The sequence below is a fragment of the Denticeps clupeoides genome, chromosome 2, assembly GCF_900700375.1.
Source record: "Denticeps clupeoides chromosome 2, fDenClu1.1, whole genome shotgun sequence".
NCBI classification, from domain to species: domain Eukaryota; kingdom Metazoa; phylum Chordata; class Actinopteri; order Clupeiformes; family Denticipitidae; genus Denticeps; species Denticeps clupeoides.
In genome coordinates, this window is record NC_041708.1 from 9,862,614 (window position 1) to 9,884,979 (window position 22,366).

Sequence of the window (22,366 nt, forward strand, 5' to 3'; positions counted from 1 at the left end):
GTTTGCCAAAAGGCACCTGAAGGACTCTCAGACCATGAGGAACAAAATTCTCTGGTCTGATTAGACATAGATTGAACTCTTTGGTGTGAATGCCAGGTGTCACGTTTGGTGTCACCACTCATAACCAGGCCAATACCATTCCTACAGTGAAGCATGGTTGTGGCAGCATCATGCTGTGGGGATGTTTTTCAGCTGCAGGAAATGGGAGATTAGTCAGGATAAAGAGAAAGCTGACTGCAGCAATGTACAGAGACATACGTTGATGAAAATCAGCACTCTTGAACTCTGGGGGTTCATCCTCCAGCAGGACAACGACCCTAAGCACACAGCCAAGATATCAAAAGAGTGGCTTCAGAACAACTCTGTGTCCTTCAGTGGCCAAGCCAGAGCCCAGACTTGAATCCGATTAAACGTCTCTAGAGAGATCTTAAACTGGCTGTGCACTGATGCTTCCTATTCAACCTGATGGGGATTGAGAGGTGCTGCAAAGAGGAATGGGTGAAATCAAGGATAGGTGTGCCAAGCTTGTGGCATCATATTCAGAAAGACTTGAGTCTGTAATTGCTGCCAAAGGTGCATCAACAAAGTATTGAGGAAAGGCTGTGAACACATGTGATTTCTCCAATTTTTTTTTTTAATACATTATGGGGTGTTGTGTGCCGAATGCATTTAATCCATTTCGTAATAAGGCTGTATCATAACAAAATGTGGAAAAGTGATGCACTGTGAATACTTTCCAGATGCACTGTATGCTCGCAGTAGCATTATGCCAATCTTTATAAATTCTATGAAAAATGCTTACAGGTGAAGTCACACAGACTTGTCAGTGTGGTTTTGACTGCAATTAGTCTTTCTGCTAGATAACAATAGCACGAATTTGCTACTACAGTGAATGCACTGCTCTGGCCTTGTGCTGATCTTTACACTGAAGAGTATGTCTTAAAGAGCTGTTCTCTGTTCCAGTTCATAGGAAAACACAGAAAATCTAAAAAGCCTCTCCAAGTAGATGACTTAGCCAGGTATGGTAAGATGGCATAAAAATGGTCAGTTTTAAAAAATCATAAGAGATGTTTGAGTTATATGCTCATCTGTTGATCACATTCTCTTTTATCAGCCTTTTAAAGGCTGTTGCAATCTGACATTTGCTAACAAGTGCTGGAAGTATAAATGCTCACATAAGCATTATGCTAATATTTAGAAGCTTGCTTAAAACCGCATCAAGTTGACATCACACAGACTCAATTTGGTTTTGGATGCAAAATAAATCACTGTTCAATAAAAGGAATGACGATTCTGCTGTGTGGATAAGGGGTAAAGATATTAGGAGTGACTAACGGCAGTTAAGCTCAACAGCTAATTTTACGTTCCTCTGCTTTTCTGGACATTTCTTTCGTGTGCTACAGATGTGAGGGTGATCAGAACATCATCTGTCTGAATAAATAACAAAAACGTAGGCCTGAATTGAGACTTAAATGGCCCTGGTACACATAAAAGGTCTGGAGAAGAGCAAATCTTTCTCGTAAGTGTGTCCGGCCCTGGAATGGAGATGGCTGTGCGGGGGGCTGGACTGAGTCAACACCAGCGGACTTCCACATCACTTCAAGATAAAGTTCAGGAGTAACAGTGGGAAGGAAATAAATCCATGAAGAGTTTGTTTATATCCAAAACCCCTGCAGGAGTCAAAATGAAGTGTGAATGGAAGACAAATAGGGCGGTCTTCAAGCCAAAAACCAGAGCAGCAAAAGGAGTACAGGCCACACCCCCATACATATCGTGGACACGCCCGACCGGCTGTCACCGATAAATGCCGCCTGAGCTATAGACAAAGAGAGAGACAGAGGTTGTGAGGTGCACATATGCATATACGCACACACAAACACAAAAAGGTCTTTGTGGGGACCCAAGATCATAACCCATCATAACACACTCTATATTACACGTCTCAGGTTTAACTAGGCTGACTATTCTAAAAACTATTACATTCATGACATGACATTCATGACAGATGGAAATCTGAGAAAGCTTTGGAGCAAAATTGCCAGTTTGGGTGTTTTGTTAACTGCAATTTGCTCATCCAAACCAAAATTGGTTTATTTTGATACTAGTTCCCACCTACATATTTTAGGTCACTTGAAGCAAACCTCTAAGCTGTAGCAAATTCCATTCCAGCCACCTTGGAGAATTAACTGTAGAAATCCATTAGTCTATTCTAAACCAAAAATTATGGACAGGTTCAGGGATAGACAACTTAAATCATTATCTTTTGAATATGACCATTTTATTTATAATGGTGCAGATCATTAGTAAATTAAAGTTCATTAATATTTTAACATTCCAACAAAATTGCTATGAATTTTCAAGTAGACACTGTAGCCAATATTTACAAAGCTATTTTAATTTTCAAACCAGTCATTGTTGTATTTTGTAGTATTCTTCCCCATTTCTTGAATTCTGTTACTTGCATGTATCATCCACGTCTCTCAGTAATTCCCAAGACATAAACTAATTATGTCCTATGAATATGTAAGCTAGCTAGAAAATTTAACTGAAGCCACTACATGTAATGGTAATAGGTGCTGAATTTAAAAAATGGCATGCAACACAGTAGAGAAAACCACACTTCAATACACAAACACTAACCCACGCATCCAGTGCCCTCGATGTTGAGCTCATGTCCATGGTTACACCTCTTGCTAGCGCGGCACTTGAAGCTGCCGTAGGTATTTGTGCAGATGGGCCGATCAGGGGGGCACGAATTGGGGAACTCTTCACACTCGTCCACATCTCAGGGATAGTGGAAAAAGAGACCCAGCACACACAGGGAGAATGAAATACACATGAACATGCATCTGGCTGTGAATCTGTTTGTGCACATGCATTACTGTAAATGTTAAGAAGCTACACACATCCACACAAATACTCACACACTCAAAAACCAGAGGCCTACCTGTGCAGCGGCCATGTTCATTTGCAAAGAATCCATGGCCACACTGAAAAGAACAGAAAGAAAGTCATGTCTTGAGTAAATTGCCTTTTGTTCTAACTATGGCATGTCAAAAGTCACTTATTTAAGTGGGCACTTACTTTAATTTACATCATTCATGAAAAGTGAAGTGATTATCATTGTGAAAAACAGCAAGCACACAGTGCACACAATTAAATGTGTCATTTGCTTTTAACCATCACTCTTGGTGAGCAGTGGGCAGTCATGAAAGGCTGGGGAGCAGAAGACGTATCTGGGGACGGTGCTTTGTTCAGGGTCACTTTGGTGGTATACAGTGAGTACAGTAAGTATTCAGACCCCCCTTAAATTTTTCACTTTTTGTTATTTGCTTAAGTTTTTAAGTAATTTTCCCCCATGAATGTACACACAGCACTTCATATTAACAGAAAAAACATGAAAAATCACATGGTCCTAAGTATTTGATCTAATACAGCCATGGGTCTTTTATGGGAAATTGCAAAATGTTTTTCTTTGGGGATCCTCTGCCATTTCTCCTTGCAGATCCTCTCCAGTTCTGGCAGGTTTGATGGTAAATGTTGGTGGACAGACATTTTAGGTCTCTCCAGAGATGCTCAATTGAGAACTCTGGAGAATGATTTCATCCAGGATATCCCTGTACTTGGTCACATTCATATTTCCCTCGATTGCAACTAGTCGTCAGTCGTCCTGTCCCTACAGCTGCAAAACAACCCCATTGCATGATGCTGCCACCACCACGCTTCACTGTTGGGACTGTATAGGACAGGTGATGAGCAGTGCCTGGTTTTCACCACACATACCACTTAGAATTAAGGCCAAAAAGTTCTATCTTGGTCTCATCAGACCAGAGAATGTTATTTCTCACCACCTTGGAGTCCTTCAGGTGTTTTTTTTTTTAGCAAACTCCATGTGGGTTTTCATGTATCTTGCACTGAGGAGAGGCTTCCATCGGGCCACTCTGCCATAAAGCCCCAACTGGTGGAGGGCTGCAGTGATAATCGACTTTCTACAACTTTCTCCCATCTCCTCTCTCTAGGAAGGGTTCTAGTTGTCCCAAATGTCTTCCATTTAAGGATTTTGGAGGCCACTGTGCTCATAGGAACCTTAAGTCTAGCAGATTTTTTTTTATTCTTTTTTGGCCAGATCTGTTCCTTGCCACAATTCTGTCTCTGAGCTCTTCAGGCAGTTCTTTTGACCTCATGATTCTTATTTGCTCTGACCTGCATTGTGAGCTGTAAGGTCTTATATAGACAGGGGTGTGGCTTTCCTGATCAACTCCAATCAGTAGAATCAAACACAGCTGGACTCAAATGAAGGTTTAGAACCATCTCAAGGATGATCAGAAGAAATGGACAGCACCTCAGTTAAATATATGTCTCAGCAAAGGTTCTGAATGCTTTGGAACATGTGATATTTCTGTTTGTTTTGTTAATAAATCTTCAAAAATGTCAACAATTCTGTGTTTTTCTGTCAATATGGGCTGCTGTGTACATTAATGGCTGTGTACATAAATTAAATGGCTGCAATATAACAAAAAGTGAAAAAAAAATTTATTATAACAGTCAACCAATCCACCATAGATCTGGTGTCCCTGGTGATGTGACGTGCTGTGTCTGATCATTAAAATAAGAACCAATTAATACACCAACATGAAAAACTTGCATACATCTGGCACTTTGCCTACTGCAGTGTTCATTTTTGTATCTTTTGTATCAGATTATTTAACCACATGCATATGTCTAACTTCATGCACTTGTAATCTTTTCACAATCAGTCAAGGTTCTTTGATGTTTTTAGAGTTTATATTAATGTAAGTCTATGTGTGCATATACACCAGTGGGGTGTGTACATGTGTGTATATGTGATGAGTGTGTATTTTCACCTCTATGGCAGCAGCCTGTGTGGTCTCTTGTTGGTCTTTGGGGTACAGCACCTCCAACACGGTGTTCATGTCACTGGGGTCCAGTGGTTTGGCCATGGAGCGCCCATCAGGCCAGTACACCTCCACGCTGGTGGCCAGGTCTTTGCCTGTTCAAAATAACCCGAGAAACAACAAACCACTAATGACCATTGGGCATGTTGAATTAACCTTTATGTTTACCCTCCACTGGAGAGAAAAGGGGACAGAGTGAGGGATCGTTCTTTCAATTCTTGACAGTGGAACTGTAGCCAGGCAAGAGGCAGGGAAGCTAAAGCCAGGATTGAAGCTCAGGATTGAGACCATGTTACTAGTACAAAACCCTTTTTCCAGTGAGGCAGTGCAGAAAATAACCCGCAATTTAACAGACATAAGAACTGAGCATCATGAACAGTGGGGCAAAAACGTATTTGGCACCCAACAATTGTCCCACTTAAAAAAAATATGACAGAGGTCTGTCATTTTCTTCATAGGCACACTTCAACTGTGAGAGACAGAATAAAAAAATCCAGGAAATTTATAAAGAATGTTTTGTATAATGATCCAGAAAATAAGTATTCAATCAAATGCAAAACTTTAATGAAAATTACAGGCCTCTCTCATCGCAACAAAAATATATTTCGTAATACATTATGGGACAAAATATTTTGTGTGTATTCATATATTGTGAATTGTACATAGAATATATGTTGATATATAATAATATATTTTATATGTTAGCAATATATAAGTATGTGGAATAGGATATATGGCAATATATGAAAATTCATTCATTATCCAGAGATATGCTCTAAAATAAACTTGTGTGCACACATACACCAACAACTATTGTCTGTGCTACTGGGCACACACACCAGTAGCACAGACTGAAAGGCCCACTTTTTCCAGCAGCTTCAGCTGGACTGTGTATTGCTGGAGCTAAGCATTGTCCTCAAATGGAACAGTTGTGTGTGTGTGTGTGTGTGTGTGTGTGTGTGTGTGTGAGTGTGTGCTGGGCTCATCAGTTGGCTCCTCTTACAGGTGTGTGTATGTGTGTGGCTACTGATCGTTTTTAGTCGAGCATGAAGGGGGTGACTTTTAATTAAAAGGACTTTTAAGAAAACAGATCCCTCTCTGTCTCACCAGGTGCCACTTTCACTCCATCTGTGTGTGTGTCTCTCTCTGTGTGTGTGTGTGTGTGTGTGTGTGTGTGTGTGTGTGTGTGTGTATGACAGAGACAGAGAGAGAGAGAGAGAGAGAGAGAGAGAGAGAGCGTGTTTGTATGACTTTGACATTTCACCCACTGTGCCAGAAACTACATAGACATAAAAAAAAGAATAAAATGAAAGACCATGGATGTGAAAGCCTAGATACATCAACATCAACAGTTCCCTTTTATGTCTGTATAAAGACAGAGTAATAGTTATTGCCATTATGTCTTGTAATAATGTCATTATATCTTGTGTAACTACCCCTTAGTAACACTAATGCTGAACTAATCTAGGTTCTGATCTGTGGGTGGTAGTAGCTTAGTGGGTAACACACTCGTCTATGAACTAGAAGACCCAGGTTCAAACCCCAGTTACTACCATTGTGTCCCTGATTAGGACACTTAACCCTAAGTTGCTCCAGGGGGACTGTCCCTGTAACTACTGACTGTAAGTCGCTCTGGATAAGGGTGTCTGGTAAATGCTGTAAATATAAATCTAGACTTTAGTAATCTGTGAGAACGAGCAAAATACTCACACTTTCTACCTTTTTTTCAATTAAATTTGTCATAAAGTACAGACTAGAGATTTTTGGGATGCTCTTGAATGAACAGTAACAATAATAATAAATGTAATAATAATAATTATACAATGATACATGAATGATATTGCAAGTAAGCATTAGACACATTTTAAACACAGGCTGGTTGTTGGATTGTACTTTCTAGACATTTTTGGAAATAACCCTCCCTCCACCTTTTCAAGCACCTGTTTCAACATTTTGTTCAACATCCGATACTAAATAACATGTTACTATTGACTGCAAAATACTTTTCAGTTTGCCAGTTTTCTACATTTTGGGAAAAAACGCAACATATGGGGGCAAAAACGTCTAGCCTGTAAAGTACATATAAATAAAAGTGTGTGTGTGTTCACTTGTCAGTCCTGCAATGTGTGTGTGTGTGTTTGTGTTGGTATTTGTGCCTGCGTGGAGCTGCAGAAGAGAAAAGCCATACCAAGTCCAAAGTGGGCCACCGGCTCCATCTCACAGAGGTAACCAGACCCGCCGTCTATGATGCGTGTGTGTGGGCCTGAGTTCTTGGTGTAGACCACCACCTTGGCCCCCCGTGCAAATGCCCCGAACCGCGTGCGTGGGATCACACGCAGCCAACGATTGGACGCACCCTGAAAAGTAAAGAAAAGAAAATTAAACCAAACACACACAGCACCCACACACACACACATATACACACACACACACACACACTCACAGGGATGACTCTGTACACAGATATGGGTTGGGCAGCATTTTCCCCGTGAGACACCAGCAGCTCCAGCCGTCCATCTCCATCAAAATCGGTCACTACAGCCCCTATGCAACACACAGTGGCATATGTAAAACCTCAGCATGCAAGCACACACAAAATACACATCTTCAGCAAAGATAACACTGTGTGCAGGAAGTGTGCAATCATGTTGAGATAACACCTTTAACTTCTCACAGAAAACACAGAGACTGAGACTGAAAACAATGTGTCTGCTGCCATCTAGTGGCATTAAAAGAAGTTTCAGTTGGTTTATTATATTATATTATATTATATTATATTATATTATATTATATTATATTATATTATATTATATTATATTATATATTGAGTTTGAGTCTGTGCTCTGTGACAGTGCACTGTGTGCACCTGTTCCACGCCCTTCGGGTTCAGCTGCTTCCCCGATGCTCAACTCCTCAATATGTGGGTCGCCGTGCTCACGCCGAGACACCCTGAAATGCCAATGAACAGTCAACCAAACAGCTTCACACCACTTGTGTGAGAGCGATCCTGCAGAAAATTTGCACCTTCGGATGTATAGATGTAATATAATTTGTAATATCAGAATCAGAATCAGAATTGTGTTTATTGGCCAAGTATGTGCAAGCACATACAAGGAATTCGATTCCGGTTGATGGTGTCTCTCAAGTACAGAGAAGAAGAAAACAACAACAATGTGTAAGAATGTTATTTGAAGTGTTATTTGTACAAATTGTAGAATATGTTTATAAATATATACTGAATATAAATATATATATGAATGTACATAGGTCCATAAGTGTGTATAGATGAATAATGTGAAGTGCAATAAATAAACAAAAAATCGAAATCTTATGCACAAATAGCCACCAGCAAACAGTATCTGCATTAATTTAGTGATGAAACATCAATTACACAGGTCTACATGAATATTGATATTATTATTACTATTATTATGACTAGTAATTACATCTGCTATAATATTCAGTGTTTTCTACTCAGAACCAGGGCTGTGTGGTGTGGGTTCAGTGAGGTGTGGGTTGTACTGGTCCCAGTAAAACCCACTGGTTACCCCTAACTCACCTGAACAGGCGGTTAGCCGATGACCCTCGGTAAGCAATGTTGTTGAAAAAGACCTCAAGTTCATTATCGTTGTCAAAGTCAGCAGCTATGACAGTGCGCACGGGAGAGGGCATGGAGAATTTTGATGTTGCGATATCCTGAAACACACCCAGACACATCTAACATTTATCTCCATATTCCAGTCACGCAGAATAAGTAGTAAGCCACTGGGGACGCATGTGTGACAGTGTGTTTACTGGTGCCGGTCCCTAGCCCAGGTAAATGCGGAGGGGTGCGACAGGAAGGGCACCCGGCGTAAAATGTCAACCAGACCGGTTTATTCCCTTGTGGCGACCCCTAATGGGAGCAGGCAAAAGGAGATGATGACGACGATTATACATTACCTAACAATTGTTGGAGAGAAGGCGGACAATTATTGCAGACAGAAGATTTATGGTTTTCACTCTCTCTCCGCTCTCTCTTCTATTAGATTATGCAGGTCAGAGGTCAACTACTTTAAATGGAAAAACTCAGCACTGCTGTAATTAGCAGCTAATCAGTCAGAGTGTCAGATGGATTAATTATGGAAGGCAGGGGGTCAGAGACCACAAGCGTAGCCAGCGGAGCGAAGGAGCAGCGCTGATCTGTTGCCGCAATGACCTCCCCAAAGCCTTCCGCAGCATATTTACAGCAATGATCCATAAATCTGAACACAGTTAATCAGAACACAGACATGTGGGCGAGGCACAAAGGCAGATGCTAATGATCCGTCAACGACCACTCAGAATCTAATTAACTCAGCCGAAGAGGTGATAGTATCAAACCATCTCCAGGCCAATACGAATCTCTGTTTTCACCTTATTAACATTTAATTATATTAACATATAAATATATAATTAATTTGTGTACAAAGTGCTGTTCATAAACAGACAGAACAAAGAAAAAAAAACATAAAATAATCATATATGTAAATGTTGCACAGCCATAATGCACAAATAATAAATAAAGGTCAAATCAACTAAAGCATGTTGTTTTAATTATATATGTGCACATTATTAACAGAATATATCACAAGCTATACACGGTTTCATTTATTATTTATTATATGTTTTATATGATTATATATATGTGTTCTTGTGAACCAAATTGCCCATTAAAACAATATTAAAATAATCTAATCTAGTGTTATCTAATATATAATATTGGACTGAATATAAAACTCAAAAATATATGAGATGTGGTATTTAAAAATTAGGCCAATACAAGGATCTAATGTCATATCATGTAGTGTCATTTTAAGGTCTGGATCTGTAGGTGCTGCCACAGTAATGTGGTCCTGACCGCTCCTTACTTTGTGTTTATGTTTCTGACTTCAAGTCACAAGCCTTCAGGTTTGTGTCGGTTCTTTGTGTTTCCTTTTCGGCCATCGTGTCTGGATTGTTTTCTATTTGTATTAAAAATCCTTTTCACACAATGTCCCGCTTCTGCGCCTCCTTCCCCATCCGACCCCAAGACGTGAGGTCCTCATATTTGTAGGATTTGTAAGAGTGGTGTTTGAGAGATGAATTTGTTGGTCACGGTGATCAATATACCTTGAACCTGTGTTTGCGGTTGCTGAGCTGTATGAAGAGGCGGTGCGGCCCATTCCAGTTGCCATAAACAATGTCGGTCTTCCCATCTCGATTGAAATCAGCGAGTGCCACCCCTCTTCCATGCTGCTTTGCATCCTCCACTCCTGTAAGAAAAGGTGCTGTTCAGTGGTGGAAAACACACACGACGCCAGGCTCACCTCAATCACATTTACATTTAAGATATTTATCAGACGCAGACGGCTTACAATCAGTAGTTACAGGGACAGTCCCCCCCTGGAGACACTCAGAGTTAAGTGTCTTGCTCAGGGGCACAGAAGTAGTAGGTGCGATTTGAACCTGGGTTTTCTGGCTCATAGGCGAGTGTGTTACCCACTAGGCTACTAACACCCACCTGCCTGGCTGGCTATATCGGTGAAGGTTCCATCTCCGTTGTTCCGGAACAGGAAGTTGGGGCCGTATTCGTTGTCGCAGAATATGTCCGGTAGAGTCTGACTGATGATTGGGCCCACAGCAACACCCCGCCCACCTACTCACAATTATTTGAACACAAGTAAACAGAAACAAGCATTTACACACACACCCACACACACATAAGGAAAGTGATTATAAAAATCATTACAGTTTTTCAAGGCCCGTGTTTATGCTGACACAGACTACAGTGTGCAAAGCAGCGGGAACAAAAAGCCTTCATTTCTGAACCCTTACACACACACACACACACACACACACCTGCACACACTCTTTCACTGTAAAAATCTTATTTTGTTCAGTAATGCTTGAAGATTCAAGCAAAAGAACATGGTGTCATTCACTGCTCAAATGAATGGACTGTGACAAATGGTTCAAAGCCTCAGTGGGACATGCAACAAAGACTTGAATTGAATATGTAGCCCAGGACAGATTAACCTGATCAGCCCCGAGTTATGGACATACCCTAAATTAAACAGAGAACATCTCCACACCTGCATGGTCTATTGGTATTTTTTTTATTCAAAATGTAACATTCCTGTCACAACCACCACTGCGCCCTCGGGCCTACAGTTGTTGACCTGGAAGTGGAAGAACCCGACGTCAGAGTGGGCCATAAAAAAGTGGCATCCCTGATCAAATCTCCATCTTTGCGTCTGATTGATTCTACCATGCCGACCGAGTGCCCCTGACCACGCTCTTTGCTCCTGATGACCTTGATCCATGGCTACGCCCCTGATGACCCCTCTGCCTCAGCCTCCAACATCCCAAGCTCTCCTGGCCATGACCACTTCCGCCTTGCAACTCTCCAGCCTGTTGCATTCAACTACGGCTATGCCATGGCGGAGCGAGCTCCTGAACTGCACCGAGCACAGCCACGCCCATTCTCCGTTCCCTGTCACTGCTCTGCAACAACTGAAGCACCGCCAGTCAGCCAACCATAGCCCCCCATCCAAAGCCTCCGCACGTGCACCCCTGAACTACTGTCTTGCACCAGAATATCCAGCACCTCTTCACGTCTCGCCAACACGGTTCTTCATCGTCTACTTTCAGAATCTACAGAAACAGCGATGTCTGGTGCGTGTTCTGGACTGTTGTGCATGTTTGCTGTTATTGGGAACAGATCTCGTGATCGCATATAAACATATTTGAATGGATTGTGGCTTGATTGAATCGGCTGACCCTATAGAATTGAGGAAATAACGTCATCAGCATCATTCACCAACCACAAGGCGTGACCCACCATACGTGCATGCATGAAGGCTGGATTATCCATTTTGCCAATTTTGGGTGTCTCTCAGCATGTGGAAGGGGTGCTGTCTGCATGTGGGGCTGCCAATTTATTTATTCACTCTCAGACATGGTCCTGCACAGCTTTTTGGTTAATTTATGTGGTGCTTAAATTGTGATGTGTTTAGTTGGTTTAGATTTTTGTGTGCCTTTACTAGAGAGTCTCCATGTTAAGACGATATGCTTGGTTATATGTTTAGTTTGGTTAATATTGATTGTTGTCTGCTTTCGCTGTTAGTTAGTTGTTTCCACATGTAATGTGCGAATGTGTCCTTCCCTGCACTGCCACAGTCCTGACATTATCGTAAAACAATGTTGTGACCCATGACCTGAGTGACTGGATTGAGGGGATGCGCATTGTGCATTCTTGTGTCTCATGAAAAAGACTCAGGCTTTTTTATGTATAATTAAATGTCTCGGATTTATCCAAATGTATAAAATCTTCTCCTAAGAAACACTTACAGTTGTCTCTAAGCAACCCAGACCTGTAAAGTTCTGAACTTGCAATGCACAATGTTCTGAAAGTTCCAGGCTTTTCAGAAATTCAGAATTCAGAAAGACCCCAGCTAAAAGGTTCAAAAAGTTCCTCAAAGACTGATAACCAAAGATGCGTAGGCACTTTCTTCGTGAATAAACATAATAAATCTCCCTGACTTCTTTTCATCTTTAACATTAGCATTTTTTATGGACAAGAAAAGACAATTGAGCCAATTAGGACAGCCAGGCGCTGTCCTAAATAGACCTGGGACTTTCCATCATGACTTTGTCTTGAGGGAGTCACAGTCAACATTTTGAAGAGCATTTCGTACCATCACTGACAGCCCCCACAATAAGTTTTTGACAGTTTTTGCACGTCTTTCAAAGAATGCAAGCCACATGGATGATATGAGGTGTGAGGTGTGGGAGGGTCGACCCTGAAGCTGGAAGGAAAGGAAACTGAGATGCAGACTAGATCTCGAGCGAAAGGTCTCCAGTGAGAATGCTCTGAGCATGATCTGCCCTGGCGAATATGAGCCACTGGGCCTCTGATTAACGGCAGTTTAGGACCATTGAGCAAGAGGAGAGATATACAACCTCGCCGCCCTTGTGGGCTCCTCTAAGATTCTGAAGTGCAGTAAACAGCTGACTGAGCCAAAAACAGTGCGGTCCTGCTGTGTCTAATAAAGTCATCCCATAATTCATGGTTTCACAAGCATTATGAGTACAGAGTGTAAATCAGGTGTGGTGCCAATAACAACAGAGACTCAATGGTGGTGGTCTGGGAAAGGTGCAGGCAAAGGGTTTATAAATACAAAAAATGACAAAAACTGTCATAATTGCGTAACGTGTAATGACTTCATTAAGCATATATGTCAATTTATTTTGTTTTCTATGTATTCAAATACCAAACAAAAGTGTCTTTAACAAACTGTATAGAGGTCAGGTTGGGGTTAGGGGTGAAGTAAGCAGTGCACACGCACTCTAGGTCAGCAGGAATAAGGCTCACGGGTGACAACTGATACCCAGCGTCACGCTTTCTCACACAACAAGGCTAAATGGCCTTAAAACAATTGCATTTCAAATGATGCGAAATAACGAACCGACAAAAGCGTGCAAATCAGTGAATGAAAGCGAGGTGCTAAGAGGATGTGAGAAAACAAAATACGAGTTCAATTCAAAGGTGAAAGGGGTCGTGGTTACAGGCACAAAAAGAAATCTCATAAAGAGACTTAAACCTACAAAACCCTAAGCCACTGGTCCCAATCGACTATTACGTCCAGCTCAAGCAGGAGCCAAACACCATTGAATTGCAATCTGTTTATATCTTACATTCGTTCTCGATACCGTCTCTTGTATCTGTACATGTAGTAAAAGCTCTGATTATAAAAATGCTTGGATAAGATGTTATGCTAGTAAAACAAGGTTTATTTATTATTAATTCATTAATAGTATTTATGTTGAACTGTTGAACCCCGACCCAGGACCCAATAAGGCACAGGCACACACACAGCCACTGACACACCCACACCTACAGACAATTCACATTCACCAAACTCCACAAACACAGATTCAAGATTAAAAGCATCGATGTGTGAAGCCACAATGTTGAAGCAAAAATTACCGAAAGCTTTAAAAAGAGTTATTAAAAACTGCAGAAATAAACGTTTGAATAACAAACCCGTGAACTTGTTGACTCCCGCTTCCTCGGCTACATTGGAGAGAGCAATAATGCCATTGGGTACGTCGCTGGCGGCCTCATCCATCTCAATCAGAGCGTGTGGCCCTACGTTTCCATTGGCGTAGTTCGCAATGTAGATCGAGTAGCGACCCGTCCCCTGAGAGAGAGAGAGAGAGAGAGAGAGAGAGAGCAGTCCCCATCTCAGGATCTCAGAACTAAACTTAGTATCTCGAAAACAGCCGTCAAGGTTAATCGAATGGGGACGGACTTGCGACAATCTTGGTTCTATGTTTTTTTCTGTATGCCTCAGTTACAGGTCAGGAATCAGGGTGGGTGGAGGCAACTTTGAGTTTCGAGGTCAGAGTCGTCTGTGGTGATTGAGGTTCTTCTTAAACATCTCTGACTGGAACAATGTGTCCGTACCATTTCAAATGGTTTCTTCCAAACGAGTGATCTCCCTCACCCTCACCCTTCCAATCCCCCCGCCCCCTGATTCCCTCCCTTTGGATATTAATTTCACACCCCATTATCAGACTACTGTCCCTGTGGTCATAAAGTCAGTGGAGGGTCCATGCAAGTAAACTTACACACACACCGATCCAGTGAAGCCCAATCATGACCACCAAACATCAAGCACAACTCCTGTGCTCCAGAAGGCGAGAAATTAGGGAAAAGAGAAACACATGTGCCCCCTCCAGCAACCCCATGGGTGTGTGTGTGTGTGTGTGTGTGTGTGTATGTGTGTATGTATGTTTGTGTGTGTGTGTGTGTGTGTGTGTGTATATATATATATATATATATATATATATATATATATATATATTTATTTATTTATTTATTTATTTTATTTTTTTTCAGGGTTATAAAGTTTATTTTTTTTGCATTATTGTTTGTCAATAAGCAGTTTGTCATTCAATTGTGCATTCTTTTTGTTTCATGTCACAGTGCATCACCTACATCTTCTGCATCTATGTGAAAGTGTCCTCTGCTTTTAACCCATCACCCTTAGTGTGCAGTGGGCAGCCATGACAGGCGCCCAGGGAGCTGTTAAAAAAAAAGTTTAAGTGAAGTGATTGTCACATGTGATACACAGTAGCACAGCACACGGTGCACACAGTGAAATTTGTCCTCTGCATTTAACCCATCACCCTGAGTGAACAGTGGGCAGCCATGACAGGCGCCCAGGGAGCAGAGTGTGGGGACAGTGGGCACCTTGGCGGATCGGGATTCAAACCAGCAACCTTCTGATTACGGGGCCACTTCCTTAACCAATAGGCCACCACTGCCTACCACTGACTGTTGGATGAACATTACATTTGTTCATCCAATATAATTCTGCACTTTAATCGGTATCCTCCTACCATGCTGTCTGTTAGTGAGTAACCAGCATGATGATAAAATTTGGTCATTTGCAAGTCAAAAAAATTGGGGGACAGTGTTTTTTTTTTCTTTGATAGGCTTCAGGTCAGGGCTAGTGTCACTGAGGGCGTTGCAATCTAGAGTTCCTTTCATTGTCTTCTTATTGGCAGAGGTTCAGGGTCAGAGGTGCAATATCTCCATCCATCCTCCCATCAGAAAGTGAACCATCTCCATCAATCTCCACCCCCACACGTCTGCGATAAATGATGGGATTTTACTTTTTCAAGGAGAGTTAAAAAATGGAATGCATTTTCATGCATCAGTTACTATGTGCTCCGTTTCTTTAAACTACATGCGCTACTTTGTCATTAATTCTTTTATCTCTCGCTATTCTCCAGGGTTACTGTGGTTAATAAATTGTGTTGATTTGACCAAAGTGCATTAAAAAACCCTCTTATACTAAAAATTGGAATGCTGTCCACGCTGATCAATTAAAATTTTTAGAAGAACATACACTTTGCTTGGTTTGCGCTGTTCTGAACAATCTTTAATCCCTCCTGAGTGGGCATCCCTCATCTGCGACTGAAAGTGAGACACTGCAGCTCAGCTCGCCGGCCTCTGGCCTGAGCCCAAATCGCTCTAATTACTGCCAATTCATCCAGACTCTTATGACCAGCCCCGCGGGCAATGGAGGATCAGACCGAGGGGAACAAGAGGAGCCTCTAATGAACTTATGGGGAGACGAACTAGATCAATAATCACCCAGACCATCATACCACCTTGTGTCTTGTGCCAAAAAAGAAATGAGCCCTCACTTATGTTCTCCTCATCACTCCATGGGAACCCTCTGCCAGCAGATATCCCAATTTTCCACAGGGCAAGACAGAGTTGTCAAGTACAAATACTGTAACAAGGAGTGACTTGGCTATAACATGTTCCTCTGACAAACTGATCCCAGGTCAGCACAGCCTTCCACCCGGCTGGTGATGGATGAACATTGATCTCACTGTTACGGTTAAACAGAACAAGAAAAGGATCTTCTCAGGAGAACGTACATTTAGTTTCAAATCACAGATTTACGCATTGAAGTCATTGTACAATACACAATTAATACAAAATTTCTAAACACCTCATGAAAATGTGCATCTCAAAGTATCAAGTTTGTTTGTACTTAATTTTACTGCACTTTGCATCTTGCATCATGATGTATGAACTGGCTAGCCAAAATGTGCAGTAAAAGACATTAGTCAGGTTTCCATTAGCGTTCTTTCTAAGTAATTTAACATTTCAAGCTTTATACACATATATGAGGTAATTTTTCCAAAATGCAATTCTGTTTATTTTTTCAAAAAGGGGGATTCTATTACAGTCATTCAAAAATTTCTGATCCATACAACCTCCCACAATTGGTTGCTGACATTTATAAGGGTTTTGATTTTTTTCTGCCTATGGAACCACCTTTTATTAAGAAAAATTAAGTCTATTAAAGTGGCTGCAGTCGAATCATCATGCCAACATTTATCAGTGGTTGGAGATCCGGTGCCTTTTTTTATTGGAATGACTACTGCTAGAGCAGAAAATCAACTCTAATCACATAACATTGCTCATCGGAGACACGGTCCATTCGCAATAGTGCTCGGTCAGCCTTTCAGTCCCCTTTAATCGCTTCTATTTTGCGCTAAATTTCAATGGAAAAACTGCTTGGTTTGAGGGCAAGCTTGTCATCTTTACCTTCCTGTCCACGCAGGCAACGGAGCGTCCAGAGAAGCGATTGCCCACATCTCTGTACTCATTCACCTCATCTGAGAACAGGTCCTCGAAGCGGCCATTCCGGAATTTAAACAGCTTGTCAGAGTAAGTCGCTCGTCCTAAGAGAGAGGCAGAGGACACCGAGATAGAGGTCATGTTGAGTACCATAAGCTACATTAACATTCAAAGATGCGTCCAGTCTAAAAAATCCTACTTCTAATTTTAATTATTGATTGTCGTGGATCAGACACACATCCAGTTCATCTTCTGTAATTAATGTTCTGTTAATGTTCTTGCACATTAAGTTACTGTACTGGAGGACACCAGTGTCTGTGTGAATACCTAGAATATTGTGTGTCAGACTGAGAGACCATGTGTGTAATAGAAGACAAGCTGCTTTTCATGCAAATCCCAAGCAAATGAACTGGACAATTAAGTGAACCAAATGAATAAAAGGCCAGCACACTCCAGAAGAGTGAATCCACAACATTTCTGCCCACTGTGTTCACCTGAGAAAGCATTGTTGGTGTTGTGGACATATATCTCCTCTCTGCCGTCTCCATCAATATCACACGCTGCCACCCCAATGGCATTACCCTGACGGTCTCTTAAAGCGTAGTAAGGTGAGCTGCGGTTGTCCACAGCGATGTTGACCAGCCTTCTCCTGCTCCGGTCATACTTTAGGACGAGGTTTGGGCCATTGTACCTGTGCAAAAAAGTGACATCCAAGTTATTTTGCCAAATGGGTTTAGGGCTCAGGGGTGATAGGTAACACACTCTATGGACTTGGGGCAGTGGTGGCCTAGCGGTTAAGGAAGCGGCCCTGTAATCAGAAGGTTGGCGGTTCGAATCCCGATGCGCCGAGGTGCCACTGAGCAATGCACCGTCCCCACACTCTGCTCCCCAGACACCTGTTATGGCTGATGGGTCAAAAGCAGAGGACATTTTTTTTTACAATGTGATTTGATTCTTAAAAGTTTACTGGATTATTTAGAACCCTTAAGGATCCCCCCAAAATACTGTTAACTGGAAAAAGAATGTTAATTTTTTATTTGAAGGAAACACAACGAAAAGCACATTCAGTCAACATTCAAGTTCATGTTTTTGTTAATCAAAGGGACTTCATTAGGTCAGCAGGCTTTATGAAAGAAGGGTTCACACTCGTCTCGGTGTCCCTTGTGAGCCTCTCATTTCTGCTGCACTGTCCATCATGATGAAGAGAACCATGTTCCAGAGGTAATGAGAGTTCTCCGAACTCGTTCCACTGTGTTCTTCGCTCAGACTGTCCGCCATTACATTGATTCTCATCGGCTTGTAGCACACGCTTTTTCTTCAGTAATGGGACTATTTTGTTCAGAGCGCCCACAAAAAAAAACCTTAAATAGTTGCTCTAATGTTGGGATGTTGGTGTTGTGTTGGTAGGCATTGGGCGTTGATTAGTTGATTTCACACATCCCACTGTTACTTCTGAGCAAAGGGTGCATGCCCTGTGGTGCATATTCAGTTTCCAGTGCCCAGAGATTACAAATATTGTACATTTTTGTGCGTTTGAACTCACCCGGCCACAAATATCTCCATGTCTCCGTCTCCGTCCACATCGGTGATGGCAATGCCATAGTTCAGCTGAGTGGGGTTGTTCTCGTAGTCAGGGGGCAGAACAGAGTTGGTCACCGAGCCGAACATTGGCTCGGACCGCTGCGCCCGACACAGGTGGGCAAGGCACGCGTACACCAGCCACGCACACACTGACATCGGAAGCTGCGAACATATACATTCATAAAATGTCATAACCATCATATATCCCAATAAACTCCACTGTGCAGAAGCAGGCTGTGTTTAAATTTCAAGATTACACACGAGTAAGGGAGTACCATAGCTTGATCTGAAGCCACCCATTTCAATCAATAAATGATCATTGATTAAGAGTGATTTTATATAGTTTTTGGCAGAAAAAAAGTTTATATGATATTTCTATCTCAATATAACCCAAACAGTTTCTTATATCCCTCCTGTTCTGACTCCTTCTTTATTTAGGCACCTTTTCAAGACTGATACATTCTTAGGATCATTGTAATAACAATCAAAAAATCAAGTCTGAAAATGAATAATACTCCTATGACAAACACAATAAATATACATGTTTGATGTGAGTTTGATTGGCTCGGAAACTGTTTGTAGTGTTGGGGGGTGGGGGGTGTCTGTGTGTTAGCAAATTGTCCTTTTGTCATTTGTTGGAAAACCAACAAGGCCGCGCCCAGCTTTAATTTGATGCTTAACTTAATTGTTTACTATAATAATTATTATTATTATTAATATTGTATTCTATGTTGTATATGTGGTGACGATGGCTATTGTGATCTAAGTTAATTTCACTTCTGACAGAAAAGGAAATCACAGCTCAAAATTCCATATTGATGTCCTGATACACTCCAATGCAAACACACAAGAAAACACACACATACTGGAGAATTGGCTGGAGACACGTGATTACATTGTGAGCGAGAAGGATAGAGGCATTCTCGGCTCAGTGCTCAGTCCATTAGAGAGAAATGGAAAGCAATTGATAAAACTGATGAGTGTGTTAGAGCCTAATCATGTGTGTATATGTGACTGTATGTGTATGTGAGACTCTAGTCAAAGGTAAAGAAAATGTCATTTTTAACCAGATATTAACTGGTTAAACTTTTGATCGGCTGTGCACTCCTGATGTCTGTCGGGTAAACGTGTCTGCAAAGTGTTCTGTGAACAACAACCAATTTGGGAATAAAAAGAGTTACAGAGTAAAAGATGAGGCCGTCCCTGCAGAGTAAATCTCCAGAGGTCATCACCTGTAACGGTGCAACTGCAGTAAATGAGCGGCACAGAGTACTGTACTGAGTACTGAGGCTGAAGGAATCATCTAGTTGGGCAATGTGCCCGTTTGGCAAATGTATTTTAGAACAAAATTAATTAATTCTAATTTTATACCAATTTTATATTCATTCACTCTTAAACCATTATTTATGAATATTAATTTTACACTCATATCCAAATCTGAATCGGGCATAAAAAGTATAGAATGTGTGCATTTTTTACATTATTGCATTACAGTTTAGTGGGGACCAAATGTTTAAACAAGAGATCCCCACAAGAAAAAGTGCTTAACTCAGTTTTAGGTGGAAATGAACCGCTATATGGAAGTAGTTCCATTATTATCATACATAAGGTCCTAACAAAGATTTAAAAACAAATATAAGTGTCTGTTTATGTGCTCACAGACTTCTTCTGTCAATATGTTTTGAAGGTAAAAGATGCTATCACAGCTCTCACTAAGTATTTATTCATTTTATCACAAATGCTTAACCTCCCACAGCAACATTATTACACCGCTACTGTGTGTGCCTAATGTTCAACTCAACAAATATGCCCAAAGAGTGCAAAACAAGGAACTTAATGCAAAATTGATCAATTAGAACAAAAAAGGCCTCCCATGGCTGCACATGGTTTTGGCAGCCACAGTGTTTTCTGAAATAAATTGATTCGGCGTCGTCGTTGTCGGTGCCGCTAGGCTGAGGGGGCTGCTCACCCATGTTGGGTATTTGCATAAAGAAGACATTACTGTATGGCACATTTCACCCATCCAGCAGGCGCCCTCATGCATTGTCCTGTTCTGATAGGACTGCGACAAACACCAGCATCGTTCCCACTCACGGTGCTCCCTGTGTGAAGGGCATTAGCAGCGTGCAGATATGCCCTCCCTCCGCCTCCCCCTATCCATTCTGCCCCACTCCCCCAAAAACTAAGCCCGCGACCGGGGCTCCAGGCGGAAACTGGGTTTTATTACACCTCATTTCCATTTAATTTACCGCCAGGGTGGCACTTATGGCTTTTTTAGCAGCGCTCCATAGAAGTTATTAATAATCCAAACAGTAAACAAAACTGACTCCTGTGCATGAATTGCAAATGAAAACTTTCAAGCACTTAAGTCCAGGGCTGGATCTGTGTGTTTGTCAGGGAGAGAGACAGAGGCAAATTAGCATGCAAAATTATATTACAGGTTCATAAAGCGAAAAGTTGCATTATGGGGTCATTAGGGATTCTTTTCATGCACATATGCAATTCAGATTCCTGCTGAGACAAATTTAAACTAAAAGCATCTTGTTTTATTATGCCACCAGTCCATATTGCAGTGCAGTCCCATCAAACGTGCAGCCGAAAAGTACATTGATTATTATTATAATTATCGTTATTGGATTACAGGTTTATTATTACTGATCGTCTACTGCAGGAAGCCAGGTTTGTATAAGCGCTGGAACTTTTCCAACCCCCGGACAGAACGTTGTTGGGTTGATAAATAAGAATAATAAAAAAAAAAAACTGTTACTCACAGACATAACGGGACCGGCCAGGGGAAGCGGTGCTCTGCGCAGCGCTGCAGAACTTCTCAAGTCTCCGAACGCGCGCAAGTCTCTGGGGTCCGTCACAAAATCCCTGTCTTACACAAGTTCCCAAGGAGGCGCTTTATGAAATCACTTGCGTAAGGACCGATCCGATGACGGGGAGGGAGAATGAGGGGGCTCATTTGCATATTAGAAAAGGCGACCAATAGGAGGGATGTAGAGGCGGAGTTACTCAGGTGAGTCTTGTCTTGGCTCGTAATTATTTAAATCTCCTTTAAATCGTCATATAACCAGGATGCAAATAATGTTGTTAAACGTATATTTAATGATTCGCTTTAATAACTAAATTAATTAATACATGAATCAAATAATTTTTTTAGAAAATTTAAATAAAGAACATTTGTTTGATGTCATCTACAATATATATATATTCAGAGAATTAAATATGCTATTATCTAATAATGCAAAATAATAAGTAATGTTATTATTTAAGTATATTATATTGTTTGACCTTATGTTAGATTCAGTTATTGTTGTTATAAAATTGTTATACAAGTTGTTAAATTGTTCGATTTACGTCGTAAACATGTATGTTATGACTGAAAGGGTCACGTGACCAGTATAATACTACACAGTCGATGATCATAATTTACCATCCCTCCCCCCATCTGTACCCCACGCTGCATGAGTGATCTCACCTGTCCCACACCTGCGCACCATTTCACGGTTCGGAAAGTCTCCCGCGCCACAATCTGCATGAAGGATTTACTTTTTTTTTTTTTGTAGGCCCTAGATCAATGCGCGTAACACGCCGCCGGCGCACTCCGCTGAACTAAATAATCTTACGCCGAGGCGCACTAACTTTCCGTCGCGCATGACAGTATCTCTTTTCCGGGGGAAAAGGGGCGGGGCTTGGG

General features: G+C 41.5%; 1 protein-coding gene across 1 annotated transcript; it reads right to left on the reverse strand.

The window, feature by feature from the left end:
- On the reverse strand, nucleotides 1-21,577 carry crtac1b (cartilage acidic protein 1b). Its single transcript, XM_028966867.1, has 15 exons — nucleotides 21,438-21,577; nucleotides 18,629-18,828; nucleotides 17,580-17,776; nucleotides 17,053-17,189; nucleotides 13,963-14,119; nucleotides 10,438-10,572; nucleotides 10,047-10,189; nucleotides 8,476-8,612; nucleotides 7,783-7,865; nucleotides 7,360-7,460; nucleotides 7,105-7,273; nucleotides 4,866-5,011; nucleotides 2,948-2,990; nucleotides 2,641-2,784; nucleotides 1-1,816 (listed from the first exon to the last, which is right to left on the reverse strand). The coding sequence occupies exons 1-15, from the start codon at nucleotides 21,441-21,443 to the stop codon at nucleotides 1,719-1,721; spliced, it is 1,896 nt and encodes a 631-aa protein (XP_028822700.1). The 5' UTR covers nucleotides 21,444-21,577; the 3' UTR covers nucleotides 1-1,718.
- Nucleotides 21,578-22,366: the final 789 nt, after the last annotated feature.